This window comes from Protopterus annectens, chromosome 2.part1 (assembly GCF_019279795.1).
Source record: "Protopterus annectens isolate FY-2018-M chromosome 2.part1, PAN1.0, whole genome shotgun sequence".
Taxonomy (NCBI): domain Eukaryota; kingdom Metazoa; phylum Chordata; order Ceratodontiformes; family Protopteridae; genus Protopterus; species Protopterus annectens.
The window spans coordinates 1436814043-1436841589 of NC_056729.1; the positions used below are offsets into that span (position 1 = coordinate 1436814043).

General features: G+C 45.1%; 1 protein-coding gene across 13 annotated transcripts in view; it reads left to right on the forward strand.

Moving 5' to 3' along the window:
- Window positions 1-27547, forward strand: part of ADD1 (adducin 1) — a 1467941-nt gene that overhangs the window by 647611 nt on the left and 792783 nt on the right. For all 13 annotated transcript variants that reach the window (XM_044062916.1, XM_044062918.1, XM_044062905.1 and 10 more), the window contains one exon: window positions 22953-23102. In XM_044062916.1, the coding sequence (XP_043918851.1) occupies window positions 22953-23102 (150 nt within the window). The remainder of the gene's footprint in view (window positions 1-22952; window positions 23103-27547) is intronic.

Consider the following 27547-nt stretch of genomic DNA (forward strand, 5'->3'; position numbering starts at 1 on the left):
GGCCGACACCATTCCTTTAGATAAGTCTACTCCTGCACGTGGTGCAGCCAGACCCCCTGCATCCATGTCCATTAAGGCCTTTTCTAGGGCTAAAGCTGCTAAACTTGCTAAAGCTTTGCCTCCCAAGACTACCTCTGAGGCCTTCTTCTGGCTCTCAGATTCTCAGCCTAGCAGAGGATCTTATCTCTTTAATTAGAGGTTCTCAACCTCACCCGGACAGGGGCTCGCTACCACCACCAGACAAAAGGCACAGGGTTGAGCCCTCTGACCCCCACTCTTCAGATGAGTCTACGGATGGATCTGTGTTGTCAGACCACCAGGAGGAGGCTTATTCGGCCTACGAGGATTCTGATGCTGAAGAATCTATTTCTTCGGCCTCCCCTCCTGAAGAGTTTTCATTTGGTGAGACACTGCACTCTATGAGAGAACATTTTCAATGGCAGGGCCAGGAATTTTCTGATTCTAGAAAGAGATTAAGGACCTTTTTACATTTACCTCAGCATAGGCCTTTAGCTATACCTCCTGTTTTGAATGTTATTGATGATGTGTACTCTGATGCTAGTACAGCCCCTGATTCTCTCCCTCCGGCTCCTGCCAAACCTGATAGGTACTACAGGGTCCCGGATTCTCATCTACACCTGTACAAGGCCCACACTGCAGACCCAGAAACTATTTCCCAGGGCCCAAAAGGGGTTGCAGCTGCCACTGCTAAAAATCCTCTACCTTCTGAAAGGGAGTCTAGAGCTTTAGAGAGATGGGGAAAGAAAGTATATACTTCTGCAACTCTTTCCATGAGGGCATTAAATTGTCAATTTCATATGATTCAGTACCAAGAGTATTTGTTAGATGAATTGTATAAGAAGCTTTCCTCCTCTGAACCCCTAGACCATAAATCACTTCAGGATCTGGTACATAACTCTCAACAGGTTAGCAACCATTTTTTGCAGTGTGGTTATGATTCACTGGAAGCTTCATGTAGGTCAGCTATGACAGGGGCAGTTATACGTAGGCATGCCTGGCTGAAGGAACAATCTCTACCGGATCATGTTAAAGCTAAGCTCCTGGATGCTCCAATGGAAAAACAAAAATTATTTGGTTCCACGGCTCAGGAGGTCTTAAAGAAGTTTGACGAAAAGGCAAAATCTGTGCAAACAGTCAAGGACTTTCTGCAGGTACAACCACCGAGATTCAGCAGAAATTGGCCTACTAAGAACTGGTCCTTTCCGGACTCAGACAGATCCCAGAGAGGCAGGAACAGGCGTGCCAGAGGTAGAGGGCAAGCTAGAGGCTCCTACAGAGGCCGTCAGTGGCAGCCTCCCAACCAGAGAGATAGTGCAGGAACAACAACAACTGCTACACCAGGACAGACTCAATGACTTTATTTTGACTCCACCGACCAGGGCTCAATTAGAAGCACCATTGGGCGGAAAGCTTTCTTTATTTTCAAAAAAATTGGCATTACATTACAAGGGACTCATGGACACTGCAAATAATAGACAAAGGATACAGGTTCCATTTCCACACATTGACAAAAAGAAAAGGAATGCCAGACCTGCCACCAAATCAGAGGGCAGAGGCTTTGAAGCAAATCGCCAAATTAATACAAATGAAAGCCATAGAAAAGGTACCTCTTTCAGAACAAGGCCAAGGATTTTATTCCAGATTTTTCCTTGTTCCAAGAAAAGAAAATCAATGGAGGCCTATTCTCGACCTGTCCGCACTGAATACTTATCTCATTGTGCCAAAATTCAAAATGCTGACCCTACAGCAGCTTCTTCCCATGCTGGGCAAGGAGTCTTGGCTGGTGACTCTAGATCTCAAGGAGGCATACCTGCATGTCCCTATTCGGCAAAGTTGCAGAAGACACCTCAGATTTCTTGCAGGATCAGAGCATTATCAATTCTCAGCATTGCCCTTTGGCTTATCTACTGCGCCCAGAGTATTCACGAAATGCCTGGCATCAGTAATTGCACACTGCAGACTTCAGGGGATTCAAATCTACCCATATCTGGACGACTGCCTTATACAAGCGAACAACAAGAAAAATTTGTTAAAGGACTTGGACTATGCCATCCACCTATTACAGGCCTTTGGATACACAGTCAGCATCCAAAAATCAAGACTTGTTCCATCCCAAAGAATAACCTTTTTGGGTGCAGATCTAGACACAACCACCCAAATGGCCTTTCTCACAGAAGAAAAACAAAAACAACTTCCGGATTACTTCAAGAATCTGACAAGACAAACTCAGCTGACTGCAAGGAAAATCCTGCAGGCCCTGGGTTACATGGCATCCTGCATAATTCTGATTCCACAAGCCAGGCTGCATATGAGAAAATTGCAATGGTACCTAAGAAGTGTATGGACTCAGCACAGTCACAGCTTAGAAACTTTGATCCCACTAATCCCTTGCCTTCAAAAGGAATTCCTGTGGTGGGCTCAAGCCTGCCAGTCCAACAGAGGGTTGCCTTTCAACAAACCAAAAGCAAACCAAACCATCACCACGGACGCTTCAGACCGAGGTTGGGGAGCACACATGGAGGACAAATGTATCCAAGGGCTATGGTCTCAAGGACAGCTGCGCATGCACATAAACCAAAAGGAAATACTGGCAGTGATGCACGCAATCGAGGCTTTCAAACCTTTCCTTCATCAGGGCCACCTGCTAATAAGGACAGACAACACCACAGTTATGTGGTACATAAACAAGCAAGGAGGCACGCATTCCTAACCTCTGTGCAGACTGGCCATGAATCTATGGGAACTTTGCTTGAAACTCAGTATACAACTACAGTCCCAGTTCATGCCAGGGAAAGACAATACACTGGCAGACAGCTTAAGCAGAACTACCATGGATGCACACGAATAGATGCTGCACCCAGACATCTTCTTACTCATAACACAATCATGGGGAAGGCCGGAGATGGATCTGTTCGCCTCACCCCACAATCATCAACTGAAGACTTTTTGCTCAAAGACATACCACCCACAAGCATGGAAGGTGGACTCTCTTTCTGCTGGAAAGCTCGAAAAGTCTATGCTTTCCCACCACTCCCATTAATGTCCAAGGTTTTACTGAAGATCAGGGCAGAACAGCCAAGAGTGATTCTGATAGCTCCAGACTGGCCAAGGCATCACTGGTACCCACTGTTGAAGAGCATGTCACAGACAAAACCGTGGCCTCTCCCCCTATGGCCACTTCTTCTGACGCAGAACAATTTCAAGATCCTGCATCCCAACCTGAAAACCTTGCAGCTAACTGCCTGGAGAATACCATGACTCCTCCTCAGAATAGCTTATCCCAGAGAGTAAAGGACATTATTATGGAAGCTCGCCGGCCTTCCACAAGGAAGGCATACTCAGCAAAATGGAAAAGATTTCTCATTTGGAACACAACAAAAGGCCTAGATGTGACAGTGATGAGCATGGCACATATACTGGAATACTTAGCAGAATTGTTCCACAATGGCCTGTCTTATTCTTCCATTAAGATGCATGCCTCAGCAATTTCAGCAGAATACAATGTAAATCCACCTGTCTTCTCCAATCCTCTCTTAAGATAATTTCTCAGAGGAATCAAAAACATCAATCCTCCAAGGAAACCACCTTTACCTACTTGGGACCTTAACTTTGTGCTGGAGAAACTAACACTTTCTCCCTTTGAACCAGCAGCATCGGCGGATCTACAGTTTCTGTCTTGGAAAACTGCATTCCTTCTGGCCATAACTTCAGCAAGGAGAGTATCTGAGTTACAAGCTTTAATGGCAGTGCAGCCATTTTTTTTTTCATCAAGACAGAGTTTCATTGAGAACCAATCCTACTTTTATGCCAAAGGTGGTATCTAGGGTATCCTTGAACCAAGCAATTCACTTGCCTACATTCTTCCCAAATCCACAAAATAAAGGGGAGAAACTTCTACACACTCTGGATATACACAGACAATTACGCTACTATTTGGACAGAACTAAAAGTTACAGAAAGACTGACCAACTGTTTGTAGCATATGCTGCTGGGGCACAAGGAAAAGCAATTTCCAAACAGACAATTTCAAAATGGATAGGAAATTGCATTCGCTTTTGTTACTCCTTTCATGGATGACTGTTCCTGTAAACATTAGGCCTCATTCCACGAGAGCCACAGCCACCACTTCAGCCTTCCTAAGAGGGGTGGCTACCAAGGACATTTTAGAAGCTGCTACATGGAGCTCCGTGCATACATTTGCCAAGCATTACAATTTACCTTTGTACTCCAGATCCAGAGCAGGTTTTGCTACAGCAGTCCTGCAGGGTATCTTAACTACACCATCATTTTCTTAGTACCTCCACCCCCAGATTGGCTATGGTATTCTACCCATGTGTTATGACTGCAGATGCATCCTTGAAGGACATAGTACAGTTTTGTACCTACCATAAATGTAGATGTCCGATAGGTATGCATCTGCAGTCAGGTTTACCCTCCCTCCTTCCCCTCTGTGGTATTCCTAGGGTGCTTACCCCTCCATTAGCTAGCTGGGGGAATCTGTTATGGTGTATTTGTTTGTATGTTTATATATATGTATATATTTTTGCAATATGTTTGGAATTTTTTGGCATTTTATCCAAATTTAGCCTTCATAGAGGGCACCTGGCGTCTGGGGCAAGAAAAACTGAGGAAAATGGCGTCGGCTGATGCTTTTATACCCCAGGCGCTCTGACGTCGGGGAAAGTGCGACATCAGCCGAGGCCAGACCCAGACTTTGGAATCCGGCCGACCGAAGGGCTGCCTGAGGCAGGACAACCCATATGTTATGACTGCAGATGCATACCTATCGGACATCTACATTTATGGTAGGTACAAAACTGTACTTTCCAGTTACACCCCTTCCTAGCTGAACAGTCTCCTATCCTCGTTGTCTTCAGGCTGCTAGCTTGGATATAGTCTGAGGATCTCACTCATATGTCCATCTATATACTCCTATGCAGACGAGCTGAGGTCATCATCTGAATGTACACCCTCAGAAGGTAAACTTTCATACCACATTTGGATGTCAGTGGATGAGAACCCATCTGTTATGAATACTACAACAGTGATGAGCAAGACATCTACTGTTATGGTAAGTTCTTACACATCTGTAGCTGTTCTTCGTGTTTCACTGTTGCAGTCGTCACATTTGGGTTATCCCTGCCAGGGTAGCTCTCGGCTGGCCCAAATACCAGAGACTTGGTATTTCTGCGTCAGTTGCTGTCCCTTCAGGACTGACATCAGTTCGTCAGTGGTATAAAGTAAAGCAGCCAGCGCCATTACATCAGTCTTTCTTGCTATGCAGCCCGAAGCAGAACCAGTTCACACGAGTGCCGGTCAGCCACTACCCAAGTTTCATCTACCAAACTGAAGTTGAAGTCTTCTAAAGACAAGTACTCCGTTGGGATTCCTTTTTACTTGCACTAACCGATGTCAGAAAAAGTTAACGGTCTCGCTTATGGAAAGCAAATACCACACTGAGACTTTCACTCTTACTGCATCACTTGTTTAGGCCTAGACCACAGCATCCCTCGTTGCCACTTCTGTGCTTTGTTCAATGCCAGAACGATCAGTCGTCAGGCTTTTATTGTAGCCAGATATTTTCGCTTACAGTCCTCAAATTCTGATATGGCTTCAGTAAGCCATCCGACAGCAGATTTTCCGAAAAAACATAGACTGCATAGGTCCAAACCTAGTGATGACACTTCCGTTAAGCTAGTCGTCAATTCTCCAGTACTCTGAGGCGCTTTCGCAGACCCTGATGCCTACTTCTGTTGATTCACAGGCCGCTACCAAGACCCTTTCGGAGTCCGGTATGCCACAAAACTCTTCTTCAACTAAGGATCCTGCAGTTGTCTCAACCTTGGATGGGTCCAGAGCCACTGAACAGGCACCAGCTTCCGAGGAAGGCCTTTGCAATACCGAATCTGGACACAAACCGACGTCTTCTTTTGTGAGTACCATTCTTTCTAAAACTACAGTTTCTCAGGCTCTGGGTACGAACCACACCCAAGAAACCGACCCACTCTTGGGCACCTGCTACCTTGCTTCAGTCTCAAATGCTTAAAATGGAGGAAGACCTTATCATGCTGATCAGGGGAAGCCAAGCAACCCCCTCCAAAAGGAAGAGAGATCTGTCCCCAGTAGTTTTGTCTGAACAAGACTCTGATGAATCTGATGTATCTGAATATGAAGACATGCAATTGTGGATTCTGATGCAGAGGATTCCATTCCTTCAGCCCCTCCCCCAGAGAATCTTTCCTTTGGGGAAACCCTACATACTTTAAGGGAGCATTTCCAGTGGGAGAGTTAGGACTACCCTCAGTCTAAAAAGAGACTCTGGGAATTCCTAGATCTTCCACAGCACAGACCCTTGGCCATCTCCCCAGTCCTGGATGTTGTGGAAAATGTTTTCCTCTAATCCAGCTTGACTTCTGATTCCCTTCCTCCTGCTCCCAGAAAGCCAGACAGGTACTGTAGAGTCCCTGACTCACACAAATATCTTTTTAAAAATCCTACAACTGACCCTGAGGTCATTTCTCAAGGGCCAAAAGGGATTAAAGCTACCTCTACTAAGAATCCCACCCCCTCTGACAGGATTCCAGAGCATTGGACAGATGGGGTAAAAAAGTATACACCTCAGCTACTCTTGCTGTCAGGGCACTAAATTGTCAGTTCCATATGCTGAAATTTCAGCAACATACTTTGGAACTCCTAAAACAAAAAAGGTCTTCCTTTCCTGCTTGGGGAGAATCTAAAGATTTACAAGTGTTAATGCATTCTGCAAGTCAAATAACTAAACACACCTTGCATTGTGGTTTTGACGCCCTAGAAGCTTCTTGCAGGCCAGCAGTCACTGGATATGTCATTAGAAGAAGGCATGCATGGCTTAATGAACAGCCCCTGCCAGACCATGTCAAATCTAAATTGTTGGATGCCCCCTTGCGCAAAGATAACTTATTTGGCAGTAAGGCAGAAGAGGTCTTAAAGATGGAAGAAAAAGCAAAATCTATGTTAAGGTTTTCTTGCAGGTCTAGCCCCCCCCCCCCCCCCCGGGTTTGGCAGGCATTGTCCCTCCAAACACCGGTCCTTTCCTGCTCCTAGTAAACTGGTCCAGCCTAGGCCCCGTGGAAGCAGAACCCCCCCCCCCCAGACAACAGCCCCAGTGAATGCAGAGAACTAAGCAGTGGACTACCTCCACTTCGAAACTGGGGAGTTCTAAGCCACCCCCTTATGGTAAGAACTTACAGTGACTCACCTCCTCCACCCCCTCCCTCCGCCCACCTTCACTTACCCATACAAGGAAAACTCTCCTTTCACTCAAGCACCTGAGCCACCATTACCAAGGACCACTGGGTTCTGAATTTTGTGTCTCAGGGATACAAATTTTCCTTCCACACCCTTCCAACCCTAAAAGGATTCCTAGACCTACCATCAAATCAGGGGCAGAGGCACAAAAGCAAATCCTGTCCCTTCTCTCTATGAGGGCAGTAGAGCACATTCCTGCAGAACAGATAGGCCAAAGTTTCTACTCCAGATGTTTTCTGGTGCCCAGAAAAGAGGGCACCTGGCACACCATCCTCTATCCATTCCAAACACCTTCCTGGTGATCCCAAAATTCAAAATGCTCACCCTCCAGCAGCTGATACCCATGCTGTCCAAGGATGCTTGGCTAGCCACCCTAGATCTAAAAGAGGCCTACCTCCACATTCCTATCGGGGAATCATGCAGGAAATATTTCCGCTTCAGGGCAGGATCTCAACATTTTCAGTTCTCTGCACTTCCCTTTGGCTTATCTCCTGCTCCCAGAGTTTTCACAAAATGTCTGGCTCCGGCCATTGCCTTTTGCAGACAAAGAAATGTTCAGATTTACCCATACTTAGATGACTGCCTTATTCAGGCAGACATCCAGGAAAAGCTGCTGAAGCACCTGGCCTTTGTAAAGACCCTACTAACCTCCCTAGGGTAAACTATCAACGAAAAGAAATCCAAACAGGTGCCCACCTAAAAGATAATCTTCCTGGGAGTAAGTCTAGACACAGCATCCCAGATGACATACCTTACTCCAGAGAAACAAATTTTTCTGACCGCCTACTTTTCTCAACTAGCTATCAGGCCCCAGCTAACTGCAAGGAAGATCCTGCAAGCTCTGGGGTTCATGGCATCTTGCATACTATTCATTTCATATGCCAGACTGCATATGAGGAAACTTTAATTGTACCTAAAGAGCCTTTGGTGCCAACACTCTCAAGACCTGGAAACTCTTCTAACTATGATTCCTTACCTCAGAAAAGATTTTCTTTGGTGGGCAACAGCATGCTCCCACAACAAGGGAATGCCTTTCTCCCCACGCCCTGCCAACCAGACCCTCACCACAGATGCATCAGACTATGCTTGGGGTGCACACCTGGACGGCAGGTGCATACAGGGCCAGTGGAGCCCACAGCAAATACCCCTGCACATCACTTCAAAAAGAGATGATGGCTGTGCAGCATGCCTTGATAGCTTTCAAGCCCTTTCTCTCTCCAGGGGCTCTCCTGATCAAAACGGACAACACCACTGTGATGTGGTACATCAACAAGCATAGAGGGACTCACTTCTACCCTCTATGCAGGTTGGCCATGGCCCTTTGGCACACAGCCTCTGCCATGCAACTACACCTGTTAGCACAATTCCCACTAGGCCCTCTCAACGCTGTGGCAGACCAATTAAGCATAAGTCTTCTGGACCCACACGAGTGGCAACTCTACAGAAATACCTTCATCCTAATAACTCAGAAATGCGGATCCCTGAAGGTCGACCTCTGCCTCCCACACCAACCATAAGCTTAGCAAATTCTGCACCAGGGAGCATCACTGCATGGCTTGGAAAGTGGATGCCCTGTCCTTCCCGTGGGTCAATCTATGCCTTTCCTCCCCTACCTCTCATTCCCAGGGTATTGCTCAAAGTAAGTGAGGAAAAACCAAGGGTCATTCTTATAGCTCCAGACTGACCCCGGCAGCACTGTTACCCCTTGCTGCGCAGCCTGTCCCCACTACCCCCATGGCATCTTCCCCAGATTCCAACCCTCCTGACCCAGAGGGAAGGGGAATTCATGCATCCCCAATTGCAGGCACTCAATTTGGCAGCTTGGCTTATTCCCTAACCCGAACAAATCTGCCAATCTCAGTAAATGGGTTCCAGATGTTATCCGTGAGGCCAGATGCCCTAGCACCAGAAAGTCTTATGCTGATAAATGGAAAATGTTTTGCACCTGGATCCAGGGAACCAATATGGCACAGCCCTCCCTCCCTTTCATCCTGGATTACTTAGCTGATCTACTAGACAGTGGCCTCTTTCTCCTCTATAAAAATTCATGTCTCTGCTATTTCTGCTCATTTTCCCACTAAGCAGCCCCTTTTCTCACACCCTCTGATCAAACCGTTCCTAAGAGGGGCTAGAAACTTGTGGCCACCCAGAAGGGCTCACCCTGTCCCCTTTCGAACCAGTTTCTTCTGCAAAGCTAAAATTTCTCTGCTGGAAAACAGCATTCCTTTTGGCCATCAATTCAGCCGGAAGAGTTTCTGAGCTGCTAGTACTCATGGCTGTGGAACCCTTCATCATCTTCCATGCAGACAGGGTATCCCTCAGAACTAACCCATCCTTCATGCCCAAGGTGGTGTCCAGTGTGGCTCTCAACCGAACCACTCATTTGCCCACCTTTTTGCCTAAGCCCAGAACTAGGGGGAAAGGATTCTTCACTCTCTAGATGTGTACAGACATCTCAGATTCTATCTAGACAGGACTAAATTCTTTCAGAAAGTCTGATCAGTTACTGGGTTGCTGGTTAGCTTTGCTACAGGGGCAGAAGGCAAAGCCATCTCCAAACCAACCATTTCCAAATGGGATAGCACACTACATCCATTTCTGCTACAAACAGCATGGAAAGCCTCCCCCCACGGGGGTCAAGAGACACTTCACCAGAGCAGCCTCCACCTCTGCGGCTTTCCTCAGAGGAGTTCCCACCAAGGCCATCCTGGAGGCTGCCACCTGGACTTCTGTTCACATTTTTACCAAGCATTACCACCTGCCTCTCTTCTCTAAATCCAGGGCAGGGTTTACCTCTACAGTCTTGCAGGGCATCCTAGCCAGCTCCTGGTTTCATTGACTGCCTCTACCCTTTTCCTCAGCATTGGGAATCAACCCAAATGTGATGACTGCAACAGTGAAACATGAAAAACATAGTACAGTTGTGTTCACTTACTATAAATGTAGATGTTTGAGTGTATTCACTGTTGCAGTCCTGATTTCCCTCCCTACATCCCACTTCTTTTCTTTCTGTTTTTATTACCTTTCCAACTTGTTGTTCTCCTTGCCTTACAACGGACATTTTGGTATTTATTTTCCACTGGTGGGGTTTCTTCCACCAGAACCTGGCCTTCTACTGGGGTGCTCCTGACAGGTTAGGGCAAGAAAAACTGATATAATGGCATCGGCTGCCTTACTTTATACTGTTGACGACTTGATGTCAGTCCTCAAGCAATAGCAACTGATTCAGAAATACTAAGTCTGTGGTATTCTGACCGGCCGAGGGCTACCCTGGCAGGGATAACCCAAATGTGATGACTGCAACAGTGAATACACTCGTACATTTACAGTTGTGGTAAGTGTACACAACTGTACTTTACTGGGAGTGTACAAAGGAGGAAAAGGAGTAGACATTCTAAAGTAATCTGAAGAAGCCTGGACGTCTTTAACGCTCGTCCGGTCAGGATAAAACAAATGAATGGTTGTGGGGTTTGGTTCAAGCAGCTTTATTACATACAAAACACATCGAGGTTGAGGCATAGTAGCTTAAACTTATAAACAGACTTACTGCTTGCACTTCTACATGTCAACACTCTTTTTCTTCACTCAAAATGGCACTGTTGCCTGCACATGCTCTCTTTATATTCACTTGCCCTCACTTTGTAATGCTTCTTAAAGTCACAGTACACACACTGATCTACTGTCTTCCACTAAGAATCCGTAAAGAGGGAAGCTGTTTGAAAACCTGTTTGGCCTTTGTTAAAATTGGTACGAGTGACTCTCTGTTTGCAGGGCAAACAGAAAAGATCCAAGAAGAGTCTGCACCAGTGTTTTTTCCTTCACTTCAACAAACTTTCATTATTTTATGGTTTAGTGGTCTCTGCTACATTATTTTTTGCATATATATATATATATATATATATATATATATATATATATATATATATAAAATGCGATCTGAAGTAGTTAACTTAATTTGATCATCAACCTGTGGGACCAACCTGTGGGTTTTGGATCCAACATGGATCCAAGCCGGCAGCTTTCCAAGCTAAGATCTGAGTTCCAAGCTCCTCCCCCTTACCCATACTACACTGCAACCTTTTTCCAACCCTCAGATCTTGTTTGCCGCGGCTTCGTCAAGATGTGATCTCTGGGCTCCAGGCAGGTAGAGTAGGGTTTCCTTGCTTAAACTGTTTAAAAGTTAGTTTAGTGTGCATGTGTAGTATTTGCCTTCCCCTCGTTTCCTTCCCCCGGGTTTTCTGTCCAGAAAAGTACAAAAAAAAAAACTAAATTTTGTGTTTTTGTTAGTGTAGGCCTCCCTTTCACGCCTTTGCTGTATGTGTGTGTGTGTGTGTGTGTGTGTGTGTGTGTGTGTGTGTGTGTGTGTGTGTGTGATTGTAGGTAGTGCTTTAGTTAGCCTTATTTTTTGTTGTGGAGGTTGAGATTTTGGACCCACAAAAGCAGACTTTCTCCAGATGCACAGAGTGTGGCCATAAGTTGTCCCCGGTTGATTGCCACACTCTGTGCGTCGTGTGTTTGGGGGTTCCCCACCTTTCTTCAGGCCGCAAAATATGTGCGGCCTTTAATCCACGGGCCCTGCAGGACCAAGTTAATTTTGTCTGGGCTTCTCCTGACAAACTATTCCTTCTCCTTCCTCTATGGCCATGACTGTGGCCGTATCAGTTTCAGGTCCTCCTCCCCTGTCCGGGACTCACACTCCCATTTCAAAACAGGGTGACAAAGAGGCCAGGAAGGAAAAACATAGGGAGAGAGACAGGGAAAAAAGAGAGAGAGAAAGAGAGGGATCGTAAGAGACCTGCAGATCCGTCGGATCCTTCGGGTCCTCCTATTAAAGTTGCTACCGTGGTCAAGATGTCTAAGCCGTCTTCCCCTCAACTCCGATCCCCTAGATTTTCTCTGGAGCCGGAGGAGGTTCAGCCTGCTTCGAAGGTCGTCCATGCATCGGCCCTCTCAGCCGGCATCGGTGGAGTCCTCCATATCTACAAGAAGCCTCTCTGAGGCTGACATGGACCAAATGACGAGAAGGTTTATACAGATTCGGTTGCAGATGGAAGTGTTGCTGGCTCCCTCTCCCGCCAGAATGTGGGGTTTGGCTCCGATGTTTGCCCCGATTAGCTCCTTCTCCAATCTATCTGTGGGTTTCTTAGTCCCTGAATCAGAGTAGCCCTGGAGTCTGGGGTTAGCGTCAATGGTTCCCCCAACCTCGACGGTGGCCATGCCCTCGAGTATGTCTGATCCTATGTCGGATCTGAGCTCTTGGAGCCATGATTTGGGCATCAGATCCGGGTAAATGAGTGTGTCATTGGCTCCGTTATGGTTGGGACATACCATTCTCTGGGTCTGTCTGTTCCGGGTTTGGCTGCGATCCCTTCATCTGATCCGAGGGGCATGGTTACTCTTCCTTCTAGTTTTAGAGAAGCCAGTTCCCCTTTGGCCTTCGTTGTGTAGAGGATGTCCTTCAAGGATGCATCTGCAGTCATAACATATGGGTTGTCCTGCCTCAGGCAGCCCTTCGGTCGGCCGGATTCCAAAGTCTGGGTCTGGCCTCAGCTGATGTCGCACTTTCCCTGATGTCAGAGCTTCTGGGGTATAAAGGCATCAGCCGACGCCATTTTCCTCAGTCTTTCTTGCCGCGCGGTGCCCGAAGCAGAAGCTGTTCGCAAGTGCCGGTCGGTCAGATCCAGAGATTTCAGCTACCGAAGACTTCGAAAAAAGCTAAGTACCCCGTTGAGGACTCTTTCTTGCCTCAGCCGATGTCAGACAAAGTAAATAATTGTTTAACTTGTGGGAAACAAATACCTCATAAGGATTTCCATTCTTACTGCCTTCCTTGCTTAGGCCCAGACCACGACGTATCAGCTTGTTTAGCCTGTGCCTCCTTCAACCGACGGACTCTTAGACATCGGTCGGAGTTTGCAGAGGAATTTTTTGGAACCACTTTTGCTTATAAAATGTCGTCGGAGACTCCGACTTCGCATATGGTCAAAAAACGCAAGGAAAAGGACCGACACTCACGGCCTGCGGTTTCGGCTGAAACCACGGCTAGGTCTACCGCGAGTGTCTCTGTTTCGGCTGAAACAGAGTCCACGGTTATTACTACTACCGAAACCATACCTCCGACCACCGAGGCCAGAGAGGCCCCGGCTGAGTCGGCTTCAGAACTCCCTACCGAAGCTAGTGCTCAAGAATTGTCCGACACCATACCTTTGGACATTTCTACCCCTGCACGTGGGGCAGCTAGGCCCCCAGCTTCTATGTCTATTAAGGCCTTCTCCAGGGCTAAAGCTGCCAAACTTTCAAAAACTTTGCCTGCCAAATCTACTTCCCAGAGGCCTACCTCTAGTTCTCAGATTCTCAGTCTTGCTGAGGACCTTATATCCTTAATTAAAGGTTCCCAACCTCACCCAGACAGGGCCTCCCAACCCCCAGACAAAAGGCCCAGGACTGATCCCTCTGAACCTCTCTCCTCAGATTACTCCACGGATGGATCTGATTTGTCAGACCATCAGGAAGGGGCCTACTCGCCTTATGAGGATTCAGATGCAGAAGATTCTATTCCTTTGGCCTCCCCACCTGAAGAATTTTCCTTTGGGGAGACTTTACACTCCATGAGGGAGCACTTTCAATGGCAGGGTCAGGATTTCTCTGATTCTAGAAAAAGATTAAGGACCTTTTTGCATTTGCCCCAGCATAGGCCCTTAGCCATACCACCTGTTCTAACTGTAATTGATGATGTGTACAATGATGTCAGTACTGCACCTGATTCTCTTTTCGTCCCCTGAACCTTTAGACTGTAAATCCCTTCAGGATTTGGTACACAACTCTCAGCAGGTCAGTAATCATTTCTTAAAATGTGGCTATGATGCACTGGAGGCTTCATTTAGATCAGCTATGACTGGGGCTGTAATTCGTAGGCATGCCTGGCTGAAGGAGCAATCTTTGCCAGACCATGTCAAGGCTAAACTCCTCGATGCTCCAATGGAGAAACAATTTATTTGGCTCCCCTGCACAGGAGATTTTAAAGAAGGTGGAAGAAAAAGCAAAATCTGTGCATACAGTAAAAGAATTCCTACAGGTCCAACCTCCGAGGTTCAGCAGAGACTGGCCTACAAAGAATTGGTCCTTTCCAGACACCTCCAGAGCACAGAGGGGCAGGAACAGACGCCCTAGAGGCAGAGGTCAATCAAAGGGTGCCTACAGGGGCCGTCAGTGGCAGCCTACCAACCAGAGGAGTACTGCCATAGCTACAACTACAACCACTACCACAGGACAGACCCAATGACTTGACTTTGATTCCGCCTACCAAGGATCAACTGGAAGCTCCCTTGGGCGGAAAGCTGGCTTTATTCTCGAAAAACTGGCATTGCATTACAAAGGATACATGGACATTGCAAACAATAGACAAAGGATACAGGTTTTACTTCCACACTTTGCCAAAAAGGGGCGGAATGCCAAACCTTCCACCAAACCAGAAGGCAGAGGCTTTAAGGCAAATCAGCAATTTACTTCAGATGAAAGCTATAGAAAGGGTACCATCTATAGAACAAGGCCAAGGATTTTACTCCAGATTATTCCTGGTACCAAGAAAAGAAAACCAATGGAGGCCTATTCTCGACCTGTCCGCGCTCAACACTTATCTCATTGTGCCAAAATTCAAAATGCTGACCCTACAGCAACTTCTTCCCATGCTGGGCAAGGAGTCTTGGCTGGTGACTCTAGATCTCAAGGAGGCATACCTGCACGTCCCTATCCGACCAGATTGCAGAAGACACCTCAGATTTCTTGCAGGATCAGAGCATTATCAATTCTCAGCATTGCCCTTTGGCTTATCTACTGCACCCAGAGTATTCACGAAATGCCTGGCATCAGTAATTGCACATTGCAGACTTCAGGGAATTCAAATTTATCCATACCTGGATGACTGCCTAATACAAGCAGACAACAAGAAAAAACTGTTAAAGGACTTGGCCTATGTCATACACCTGCTACAGGCCTTGGGATACACAGTCAACATCCAAAAGTCAAGACTAGTGCCATCCCAAAGGAAAACCTTTTTGGGTGCGGATCTGGACACAATCACTCAGATGGCTTTTCTCACAGAAGAAAAACAAAAACAACTTCCAGATTATTTCATGATTTTGACAAGACAAACTCAGCTTACTGCAAGGAAAGTCCTGCAGGCCCTGGGTTACATGGCATCCTGCATAATCTTGATTCCACATGCCAGGCTGCATATGAGAAAATTGCAATGGTACCTAAGGAATGTATGGTCTCAACACAGTCACAGTCTAGAAACCATGATACCAATCATTCCATGCCTTCAAAAGGAATTCCTGTGGTGGGCTCAGGCCTGCCAGTCCAACAGAGGGTTGCCTTTCAACAAACCAAAAACAAGGCAGACCATCACCACGGATGCCTCAGACCGAGGATGGGGAGCACACATGGAGGACAAATGCATCCAAGGCCTATGGCCTCAAGCGCAGCTAAGCATGCACATAAACCAAAAGGAAATGCTGGCAGTGAGGCATGCAATTGAGGCATTCAAACCATTCCTCCAGCAAGGACATCTGTTAATAAGGACAGACAACACCATGGTCATGTGGTACATAAACAAACAAGGAGGCACACATTCCTACCCTCTATGCCGGATGGCAATGAATCTGTGGAACCTATGCCTGAATCTCAATATCCAGCTGCAGGCCATATTCGTACCAGGAAAAGAAAATTCACTAGCAGACAGCTTAAGCAGAACTACCACGGATGCACACGAATGGATGCTGCATCCAGACATCTTCAAACTCATAACAAAGAAATGGGGAATGCCAGAGATAGATCTGTTCGCCTCCCCACTCAACCACCAACTGAAGAAATTCTGCTCAAGGACATACCACCCGCAAGCCTGGAGGGTGGACTCACTCTCTCTCAGCTGGAATGCCCTAACAGTATATGCCTTTCCACCTCTCCCATTGATGTACAAGGTTCTACTGAAGATCAGGGAGGAACAGCCAAAGGTGATACTAATAGCTCCGGACTGGCCAAGACAACACTGGTATCCACTACTGAGAAGCATGTCTCAGGCGAACTCATGGCCTCTTCCCCTATGGCCTCTTCTTCTAACGCAGAACAATTTCAAGACCCTGCATCCAAACTTGAAAACATTGCAACTAACTGCCTGGAAAATTCCTTAAAATCAAACCAAACTGTTTTATCTCAGAGGGTGAAGGACATTATCCTGGAGGCTCGCAGACCTTCCACAAGGAAGACATACTCAGCTAAATGGAAGAGATTTCTCATTTGGAGCACATCAAAGGGCACAGATGTCACAGTGGCAAACCTAGCACACATCCTAGAGTACTTAGCAGAATTGTTCCACAATGGCCTGTCTTATTCTTCCATTAAGATTCATGCTTCAGCAATTTCAGCAGAATACAATATGGATACACCTATCTTCTCTCACCCTCTGCTCAGACAATTTTTGAGAGGGATCAAAAATGTTAAACCTCCAAGGAGACCCCCTCTACCTGCATGGGATCTCAATTTTGTGCTGGAAAAATTGACACTACCTCCTTTTGAACCAGCAGCATCAGCAGACCTACAGTTTTTATCTTGGAAAACTGCTTTTCTTCTGGCAATCACTTCAGCAAGAAGAGTATCCGAGTTACAGGCATTAATGGCAGTGCAGCCTTTTCTTATTTTCCACCAGGATAGGGTGTCACTGAGAACCAATCCTACTTTCATGCCAAAGCTGGTATCCAGGGTATCCTAGAACCAAGCTATTCATTTACCTACTTTCTTCCCTAACCCACAGAACAAAGGAGAAAAACTTTTGCACACCTTGGATATACACAGACAACTACGCTACTATCTGGACAGAACTAAAACCAACAGAAAAACTGACCAACTTTTTGTAGCATATGCAACCGGGGTGCAAGGAAGAGCAATTTCCAAACAGACAATTTCAAAATGGATAGGAAATTGCATTAGTTTTTGCTACTCCTTTCATGGAAAGACAGCTCCTGAAAATATCAGGCCCCATTCCACAAGGGCCACAGCCACCACTACAGCTTTCCTACGAGGGGTGGCTACCAAGGACATTTTAGAAGCTGCTACTTGGAGCTCCGTGCATACATTTGCCAAGCATTACAATCTACCTTTATACTCCAGATCCCGAGCAGGGTTTGCAACTGCAGTTCTGCAGGGGATCTTAACTACACCATCCTTCTCTTAGTACCTCCTCCCCCAGTTTGGCTATGGTATTCTACCCATATGTTATGACTGCAGATGCATCCTTGAAGGACATAGTACAGTTTTGTACCTACCATAAATGTAGATGTCCGATAGGTATGCATCTGCAGTCAGGATTACCCACCCTCCTTCCCCTCTGTGGTATTCCTAGGGTGCTTACCCCTCTTTCAGCTAGCTGGGGGAATCTATTATGGTGTATTTGTTTGTTTGTATATATATGTATATAATTTGCTACTGTTTGGAACTTTTCAGCATTTATCCAAATTTAGCCTTCCTAGAGGGCACCTGGCATCTGGGGCAAGAAACACTGAGGAAAATGGCGTCGGCTGATGCCTTTATACCCCAGAAGCTCTGACGTCAGGGAAAGTGTGACATCAGCCGAGGCCAGACCCAGACTTTGGAATCCGGCCGACCGAAGGGCTGCCTGAGGCAGGACAAACCCATATGTTATGACTGCAGATGCATACCTATCGGACATCTACATTTATGGTAGGTACAAAACTGTACTGTTCTCTCAGTAGGATAGAGACCCCTCACTCATCCCTCTGAGTCCATCCCTGCTCCCTTGCTGCTGAGTGTGTCTTCTGTCATTCCGTCCTCTCAGGGGCAGCCTGTGTCTGTTACGCCTCAGACGGTTCCCCTTGAGGAATATGAAGCTGTTTGTGAGCCCTCCCTGGAGCCCCCCCCCCCAAGGAGATTCCTCACAAATGCAAGTACAAGAGGAGGCACCTGGACCCCCCCCCCACCCGAGTCCCTCACAGAGGATACTGATGTGGAGGAAGGGGGGGAAGGCTCCCCCAGATCACCTCCCGAGGATGTCTCATTTGGAGACATAATGGAAATCCTCCGTCAGAGGAGAGGTTTGTCCACCCAAAAGCCTTCCTCAGACGAGTCGGTATTCCTGGAGGCATTCGACGCAGGCCCATCTACCTCTTGGGTGTCCCCCCCAGCTGATCCTCTGGTGGGCCTCATTACCACCAGAGCTTGGAAGGAGCCGGCCACTGTAGAATCTATACCTAAAAGGTCAGACAAGATTTTGAGCCCTCCTATGGATAAGCCTGCATGGAGTAAGAGTTTCCCAGTTAATGCCATGGTGGTGGTGGCGGCCACTAAAAAGTAAGTGGCTCAGGAGAGTTCCTCGGTCCATCCTCCAGACAAGGAGTCTAGGGCAATGGATTGACTCAGAAAGCGGACGTATGCTTCAGCTACCTTTGCCATAAGGGTGCTGAACTACATGGTCCACGTGATCAGACTTCAGTGCGCCCTCATGAAAGAGTACGCTGAGTCTCCCCTGGAGTCCATTTCTGCCGAGGATAAACACTCATTCTCGGCACGTATGGCCACTCTTAAGTCAGTGACTTAACACATCTCTGTGCCTACTCTCTCATGCCACCGAGGGAGCCGCTAGGGCGGCTGGGTCTAGCATTGCCATGAGGTGTCACGCTTGGCTCCGACTTTGTGATTTTTCGGAACCTTTCAAGGCGTCCTTTGCGAATGCCCCTTTTGACGGTTCGACCATGTTTAGGAAGACCATCCTAGATGCACTAGTCCAGAGTGAGAATGACAGGAAGATGCTGTCGACTATCGGGATCCGCTTCTCTAATCCTCAAAGGTCCTTTTCCAGGAATAAGCGAGGACAAAGAAGTTGAGGTTCTGGAAGTCTCAGCATTCCCAGGACACTCCAGAGTCATTTTCCCCTAGAGGCAGAGGGGGACAAGGTGGACGCAGGCCCAGAGGCAGAGGGGGACCGAAGAATTTTGGGTCATGGGAACCATTCTTGGATTGACCTGCATAAAAGCCCTGAGGGGTTGTCTGACTGCTTCACTCTGGAGGTAGTCGGGGTGGGGGGCATTTTTAGAAGCACCTAGCTCAATGGGAGCCCCTAACGTCAGACCGCTGGGTGCTTCGGATAATATCCAGAGGTTCTTCCATTCTCTTTCTGACCAGTCCCTTATCTCCAAAGCACCTCCCAGACATTCCACCCGCTCAAAAGGAGGTGGCAGCTTTGGAAATAGAAAAACTGCTAAACAAAAGAGCAATCCAACTGATCCCCTCAGATCAGTCCAGATCAAGCATCTATTCCAGGTTCTTTTTGGTGCCAAAAAAGACAGAGGACTTGAGGCCGATTCTCGGCCTATCCACGTTGAACCTGTCTTTTGCCAAGGAGAAGTTCCAGATGGCCACCTTACAATCCATCCTGCCGTTCTTGCAGGAGGAAGACTGAATGTGCTCTGTAGACATCAAGGGTGCGTACTACCACATCATGATGGACAGGCGATCCAGGAGGTTACTCCGTTTTCGGCATGGAGCCAATCACTACCAGTTCAGAGTCCTACCCTTCGGTCTCACCACAGCCCCCAGGGTGTTTACCAAGGTCATGGTATTTGTAGCAACCCGCCTGAGACTTCAGGGCATTCAGGTCTTTCCATACCTGGATGATTGGCTCTTCACCACCCCCTCCAGGCATTGACTTGTTCAAGCCAGAAATTCTTTCCTTCAGCTGTCAAATTTACTGGGTATCATGATAAACATTGTAAAGTCCAGTCTTCAGCCCAGTCAGATTCTGGACTTCATAGGGGCAAGAATAGATTCTCTCCAGGCCAAGGTATTTTTGACTCCAGACAGACTTCGGAACCTGACCCTCCATGTATTGGCACTTCTTCAGACATCTTCACCCCAGCAGAACTAGTTCTGAGGGCCTTAGGGTCTATGGCAGCAGCTATAAATCTGGTTCCTTGTGCACGTCTACACATGAGTGCTACAGTGGACATTAAAAGTTCAGTGGTCTCTGTTATACCAGCCCTTAAGTTACCTGATTCCTCTAAGCAAGGTGTGCAAGACTTCCCTCATCTGGTGGCTTCAATCCCAGGATCTTTGGTAAAGGCGCCCCTTTATTGTGACCCCACCCCAAGCCACTGTGACCATGGATGCCTCCCATCTATGGTGGGTGGGGCACTGCTCGGGCAGAACTGTCCAAGATGCATGGTCCCCGAACGAGACCATTTTGCATATCAATGTCCTTCTGACGTTGCAGGCCCTTCATACTTCTCTTCCTCTGGGAATGATTGCAATTCAGTCAGACAACATGTCAGTGGTCTGGTATATTAACAAACGGGGGAACCAGGTCCTACCCGTTTTGTCGAGAGGCCATGAGAGTGTGGGAATGGGTGATCAACCATTTTCTGATGGCAACACACATTTCGGGTCAGTCCAACATTTTGGCGGGCAAACTGAGCAGGACTATCCTTTTACCCTACGAGTGGTCTCTGAACCCTTATGTAGCGGAACAGATCTTCCTCAGGTGGAGTCAGCCTTGCTGCGATCTCTTCGCATCACCGACCAACGCAAAGTGCAGCAAGTTTTTTGCTTCGATTCCCCCTCGGGGGAAGCCACCAGAGACTCTCTTGTCCATGCTTGGCCTCCTGGTCTTCTTTGTGCATATCCCCCACTACCTCTAATGACAAATTTCTTGCAGAAAGCTTGTCAGTTGGGGGGCAGGATTATCCTCATAGCCCCATTCTGGCCTCGTCAAGTTTGGCTCCCTTGCCTACGGTCTCATCTATTAGCTCCGTCCTGGATATTGGATCCCCTTCTGGATCTTATTTGTTATCCCTCTGGAATTCCTCCTCCGAATCTGGATGGCCTCAAGATTACTGCTTGGTTGCTCCATTTCCACTAATTGTCAGCACTTCCGGACTCTCTTCTCCTGTTAAGTCCATTCTGGTGGCGGCACACAAGTCCTCCACCTGAAAGGTGTACCATAGTAAATAGAAGCGTTTTTACATCTGGGCTTCTCAGAGAGATTTGGATCTATTTACTGCCTCCGTTCCAGTGGTATTAGAATTTCTGTCTCAGATTTTCCAGCAGGGGGCAAGCTCTTCCACTGTTAAGGTCCAGCTGGTGGCTATATCCCATTTTCATGTAGGAGAAAATTCAGGTTCAGTAGCTGCTTGTAGGATTTGTAAGACTTTCATCAAAGCCACTTTTTTGCTGAGACCTCCGATTTAGCATCCTTCCCCTCCGTGAGATTTGACCTTGGTTCTTCAGGCCTTAGTTGCACCTCCATTCAAACTCACAGCATCAGTTGATTTAAAATTTTTGTTGTGGAAGACGGCCTTCCTGGTGTCTATCACCTCGGCCGGTAGAGTGTCCGAACTTCAAGTCTTGTGTATAAAACCCCCATACTTCGTTTTTCATAAGGATAGGGTTTCTCTAAGGACAAATCCTTCTTTCCTCCCTAAAGTTGCTTCAGAGTCAAATATCAATCAGTCTATTAATCTCCCAGTATTTTTCCCTAATTTTCAAAATGAAGGGAAATACAAACTTCCATTTATTTGCTGGATGTCCACAGACAGTTAAGCTTTTATTTGCATAGGACTAAACCCTTTCGTAAGTCTGATCACTTATGTTTTTCCTTTGCCAAGCCCTTTTTGAGGAAACCAGTTTTAAAGGTAACTCTTGCTAGATGGATTTCACTTTGTATTTTGCAGGTGTTTAAGGATCATGGATTACCAGAACCAGCCAGGGCTCATGCTCATTCTACTTGTTCTATGGCTACTTCTGCTGCGTTCTGGTCCAGAGTTTCTCTGGATGACATTTGTTCAGCGGCTACCTGGGTTATCTCTCGCACTTTTATTACTCTTTATAAGTTGGACATGGTATCTAGAGGAAGGGCTTCTTTTGGTTCTGCAGTGCTCCCGAATATCCTTCCATAAGGGCCTCCCAAGGTCTTTTGGTAGCTATGGACTCTATCCCACAGGTTGATGATCAAATGAAGTTAACTACTTCAGGTAAAGAAGTTATGTACTCACCGTAATGTTCCATCTGAGTAGTTAGTCTTCATTTGTCATCAACCTTCCCTCCCTCCTTCCCCCTGACCTTAGTGGTTTGTGATAATCCTTGGACTCAGACTTACTGGGTATTGTAAGCTTAGTCTGTGTGATCAGGTCCGGTTATTTCTCTTGGGTTGATGTGTGTCACATTGTGGGTGGCAAACTCTATCTGACAGTTGTTAGGAGGTTGCAGTGTAGTATGGGTATGGGGGAGGAGCTTGGAGCTGGGATCTTAGCTTGGAAGGCTTCTGGCTCGGATCCGAAACCCACAGGTTGATGACAAATGAAGTCTAACTACTCAGATGGAATGTTATGGTGACTACATAACTTCTTTCTTTATACAGACACACATATGCATATGCACTATACTTGTGTCTTATCAGAAATAAAAGTTCATTTGTAAGCTACCATTACAACTCTGTGTTTTTCTCTGGCTTCTTTAATGTTTGTAAAGTGTGCATTAACGAGGCATCTTTCTGCAGAATCACTCTGTTAACTTAACTTGTATTCTTTCCTGAAACAATCCTCCTTTGCTGAAAGTTTGTTTTCTTTGTTCATTGATTCCAGGTGAAAATTAACTTTCAGGGGGAAATTGTAGACCGTGGAAGCACTAATCTAGGGGTAAACCAAGCTGGATTTACATTGCATTCTGCAATCTATGCAGCTCGACCTGATGTAAAATGCATTGTGCATACTCATACACCAGCAGGGGCAGCGGTAAGTGCCTTTATTGTTACAGCATTCTGAAATATTCTAAGGAACATATTTGTAAAAATTGATGCTCATGGGTTTCTCGTTTTTTTCAGATTGGGAGATAATGGTTTCTTCTCATCCATAAATGTTTAATCACCTCGAAGTTTTTATTGTATGTGAAGACTATATTTTATATGGATGTTAAATTTTGCATTAGTTGCCCCCACTGAAATCACTTTTCAAGTCAGTACCTACTGTTTTGATAAATTTGTTTCAGATGCCTTGATCTGTTAGCATTGTAATGTTTTAGTAATTACGGGCTGTTACTTGAAAAGGTTCTGCTTCCTTGGAGTATGGCAGCCACTTGGAATTGGATTTATTTACTCTTTTTACAGAAAGGAGTACTTCATTAAAACTCTGCTGTGGATGTATGGTCTTAAACTTTCCTGATTGACACTATTAGTAATATTTACAAGCAGTGTTCCAGACAAGGGTGTACTTTCCCCATTTTGTTTTTAGAAAACATTCTTAAGAATCAGAATACATTCTGTTTAGGGTGTTTTTTTTTTCTTTTGCTATCCAATTAGCACATTGTACTTAGTCATTTTTCTGATTGGCGAACTATTTTCTGCATTGAAGACTTGCTTGTTAGGGGATACTTAAGAAAATGTTTATGTAAGATGTTTACCAGTGTTTGTAATATGATGCTTTAACAGCTGTTGCAAGTGTGGCAAAAGTGTAAACGATTTGACAACTCCAGACAAGTGGACATAGATTTTGTAAGTATTGGGTATGACGCAAATTTGTAGCAGTAATGCACTGACAGAACTTCAGTTAAAACTCACTATCACTATATGTGATGTACCGTACAGTTTGGAACACAATGGTCACACTGTGGTGTTGCTAATATATGTGTATATGTATATACATACGTATAGACAGACAGTCATATTACTGTTTTCTTATCAGACCAGAAAAAGTTATAGATCCTTGAAGGAAGAGAATGATGCTACTTAAATTCTTACCACATTAAGAAAAGATGAGAGAAATGCAAGAAAACCTACTTGATTTGATCCTAGAAAAAAATGCATTTTTCTCAGATTTTGAAGAAATGCTAAGTCCAGTCTCCAAAATCCCTTCCTACAGTTTTAGCCACTTGTGCTAAACAAATGTATTGTTAGAGAACAAATTTTTGTCCTTGTTGATTCAGTGATATTTGAGGATTGAAAAATGTGATCCCAGGAATGTACGGATGGGACATCCAATGTTTGTTTAAAGGGCTGCAGATTTTCTGGCATAAGAAGTGCCATTTTCACACAAGTCAGACAAGTTATTATATGATTGTAATTGCTGTTGTAGCTGGTATCAGTAATTTACGTAAATGTAAAAAGAAGATATTACGGACACACTTGACATATTGAGACTAAGTAAAGGAACCTTTTTTCCCCTGACAGTTGATCTTGCTCCTTCCCTTGCCCCATTTTTTTTTCCATAAAGGGAGGCAAGCAAGTTTCTCAAACAGTGCCTTTTGGGTCAGATTGTAGCTTTCTGTGAGAACTGCTTGTTAGCAGGGGTGACAGTACTTTCGTAAAATACAGCTGCCATTTAGTGTACCTAAAAGATGGTGGTTGTGACACAGTTACAGGATATTAGAAGCACCGTTAAACAACAACGTGCTAAGTGTTATGAGTAATGGTAGATGTATTGACAGAATGCACTGAAGAATGCACAGGTATCATTGTAGGTCAAAATTTGGTTTAGTTCTATTTACCTTTGTCCATCATGGATTCATAAGTTACACTAATTGTAGAACATTAAAAACTGGGAGGGGGTGTTTGTATATAATGACAATGCCCTCATTTCAGCTTTTTTTTTGTATGCAGCAACCTTAGGGTGAAAACTTTAGGAGGTAAATGTCTCTTCTAAGAGTACAGTTTGCCAGTAAATTTTATAGCAACCTTCTTAAGTGGTATTGAAGAAGATGACTTTTGTGTTGAATTTCCTTTCCTGAAAGTGACAGATCTGTTCCATGATAGCTGGTGACTGCTTGAAATGCATCACATCAGAAGGCACAGTTTCAAATAATCTGATTAACGGGATAAGGAAGTACAAGACTTCCTAGTCTAGGACTGTTAAGTTCAAAATATAAAATTTGCCTCAGGAAACAGTTACTTAGATACAGTGTTGTCACATTCAGATGTACTAATGAATTGTATTGCTCCTCGGCTGGGATGGGTAGTAACTGATTGCGTTAGCTTCTCTTAGGACATAGTAGCAATTAAAGAAGAAAGTAAAAAGGAGTTTGAATTTCATAGAATTTACTACCAGAACAGAGTAGGATAAGATTCAAGATGAACTTAGCAAATGGGATTGGTGCAATGAAATGAAACTGCTTACTACTAGTGACTGGTGGAAATGTTCTTAAAGTAAAACAGATGAAGTAATTAGTCATTTCTTGGTTAGTACAGTCATTTCTTGGTTAGTAAAGTCAAATCCATCGTGGTGGAATAGCTGAAGTAAGAAATTATTTAAGAGAAGAAGACATCACTGAGCAGAATGTGTGAGGTAAAAAATCTTTCAGTGAGAACTACAGTAAGTAGGTGGCTTGTGAATGTAGGTGAGATGTACAGTCTGAAGGTTACAGTTTCTGATGCGTATAGTGTATAGCTGAAGAAATTATCAGTAATATACCAAGTTAGGGAAGGGGCAAAATAACTGAAAATAGCAAACTTGTAGAACTCTTTCTTAGTAATTTTTTATCAGCAATGTATCACAAGTACCCCTGAATTGAAAGCGTTCCATGACTGTGATAATTTCAGATTTGGTAGCTGCTTAAAAAAAAGTTACTCGCAACAAGCCTAGATGGCTTAAATGTGGGTAAGGCTCACTAGATCCTTTATGACTAACAGAAGGGAGACGGGGCTTTTTTTTTCATTTCCTTAAACTCTATACCTCTGTACCAGGAAGTTTCTAAATACCAAAAATGTTTCTTTAGGCGTTACCTGAAGTAAGGTAAGGTTCCAGGAAAGTGTTTGGTATTTTCCAGAAAAACATTCTACAGAAAAAAAATAGTGCAACTGAGGCATCTTCCAAGGGGTGAGGATATGGTTTGCATACTAAAAGCCTTTGCCTGACAGACACAAGGTATAGACAAGGTTTGACCCGGTCCTCTACCCATTCCAGACATATGTCTGTATGGTGTTTGCATCATCTTACTGTGTCTTTTTGAAGTTACTCTCCCGTCTGAAAAAAACATGCTGGGTGTTTGAACTTCAAGGATCGAAGGTATTAACTTCCAAGATTGATTAGAGCTCTTCAGTATGAAAACTAAAAATGTAAAAAAAAAAAAAGCCAGTAAAAGCGATCAGTTTGGGTAAAATTCAGTTATTGGCTAGTAATTACAATGCGGGTGTCAAAGAAGAAATTTAGAGAAAGTAAGAGAAGGTCAACAAGAAAAGAAGACAAAATTATAGTTGGAATAATCTTGCAGCTGTTCAGAAAGAACTTTGATATAGGAAATGGCTTCCCATATTCTGGTGGTAAAATAAATCAAATGCACTCAAAGGTATTTAAAATAAATGAGGCACTGAAGGAATATATATAGTCAACTAATAAAATAAATGAGGCACTGAAGGAATATATAAAGTGAAGTAATAAAAGGATGGAAAAGTAGAAGAAGTTTTAAGCAGCTATATAGATGACCTCATAAAACTGCAGAAGTCGGTGGTGGAAATGAAGAAAGGCTGGCTGAACTTGGAGTTTCAGTAAGAGTGGCTTCCGAAAGTAATAGAGTTAGAGCTTGTAGAGAAAAGCTGAGATTTTCTGCTATGCCATTGAAAATGAAAGGGTTAGACTGCATTCATTTTATGAAAATACAGATAAGCAACTGAAGTGATACAGGAGGATTTGTTAATTGAGAAGGCGCATCATGTGCATGCTTCAAGAGTGGTCATGAGAAAATAGCCAAGATCTTGGTTTAGTAAGGGTGCAGTCATTCCAGAAGAAAGAGCTACTTCTAACAAAAGTGTGGCAGAAAAGAAAAGTGTTAAAAATCTGGTACAGCAGTGTGTTTGTGGAAAGGGGTTATTCACTGTACAGCAGGCAGAAGTGAAGAAAGGTTATGTCAGAAATCAGGAGATGCCATGAGCCAAAGAGTGAGACTGAAGCTGCTGTATCTGGCCATCTTCAGAATATTTTTCTTGGAGGATCAAATACATTTTTGTATGTAGAACAGGCTAAGGAGGAAATAGTTTAGCCAGGAATCTGAAGGTGACTTTGCCTGTCATTTCTTTGGCAGTATCAAAGTCCATAGAGAAAACTTGCCTGTGAAATTTTTCCATTGATTGAATGAAAATGCTTGAGAGAGAGAGAGAGAAGCACAGGAGCTGACTAGAAGAATCAGCAGTACCTTGGACTTAAACCAGAGACTTGTTAGGTGGAGATGATCAGGAAGAAGTCTAGCTAAATTG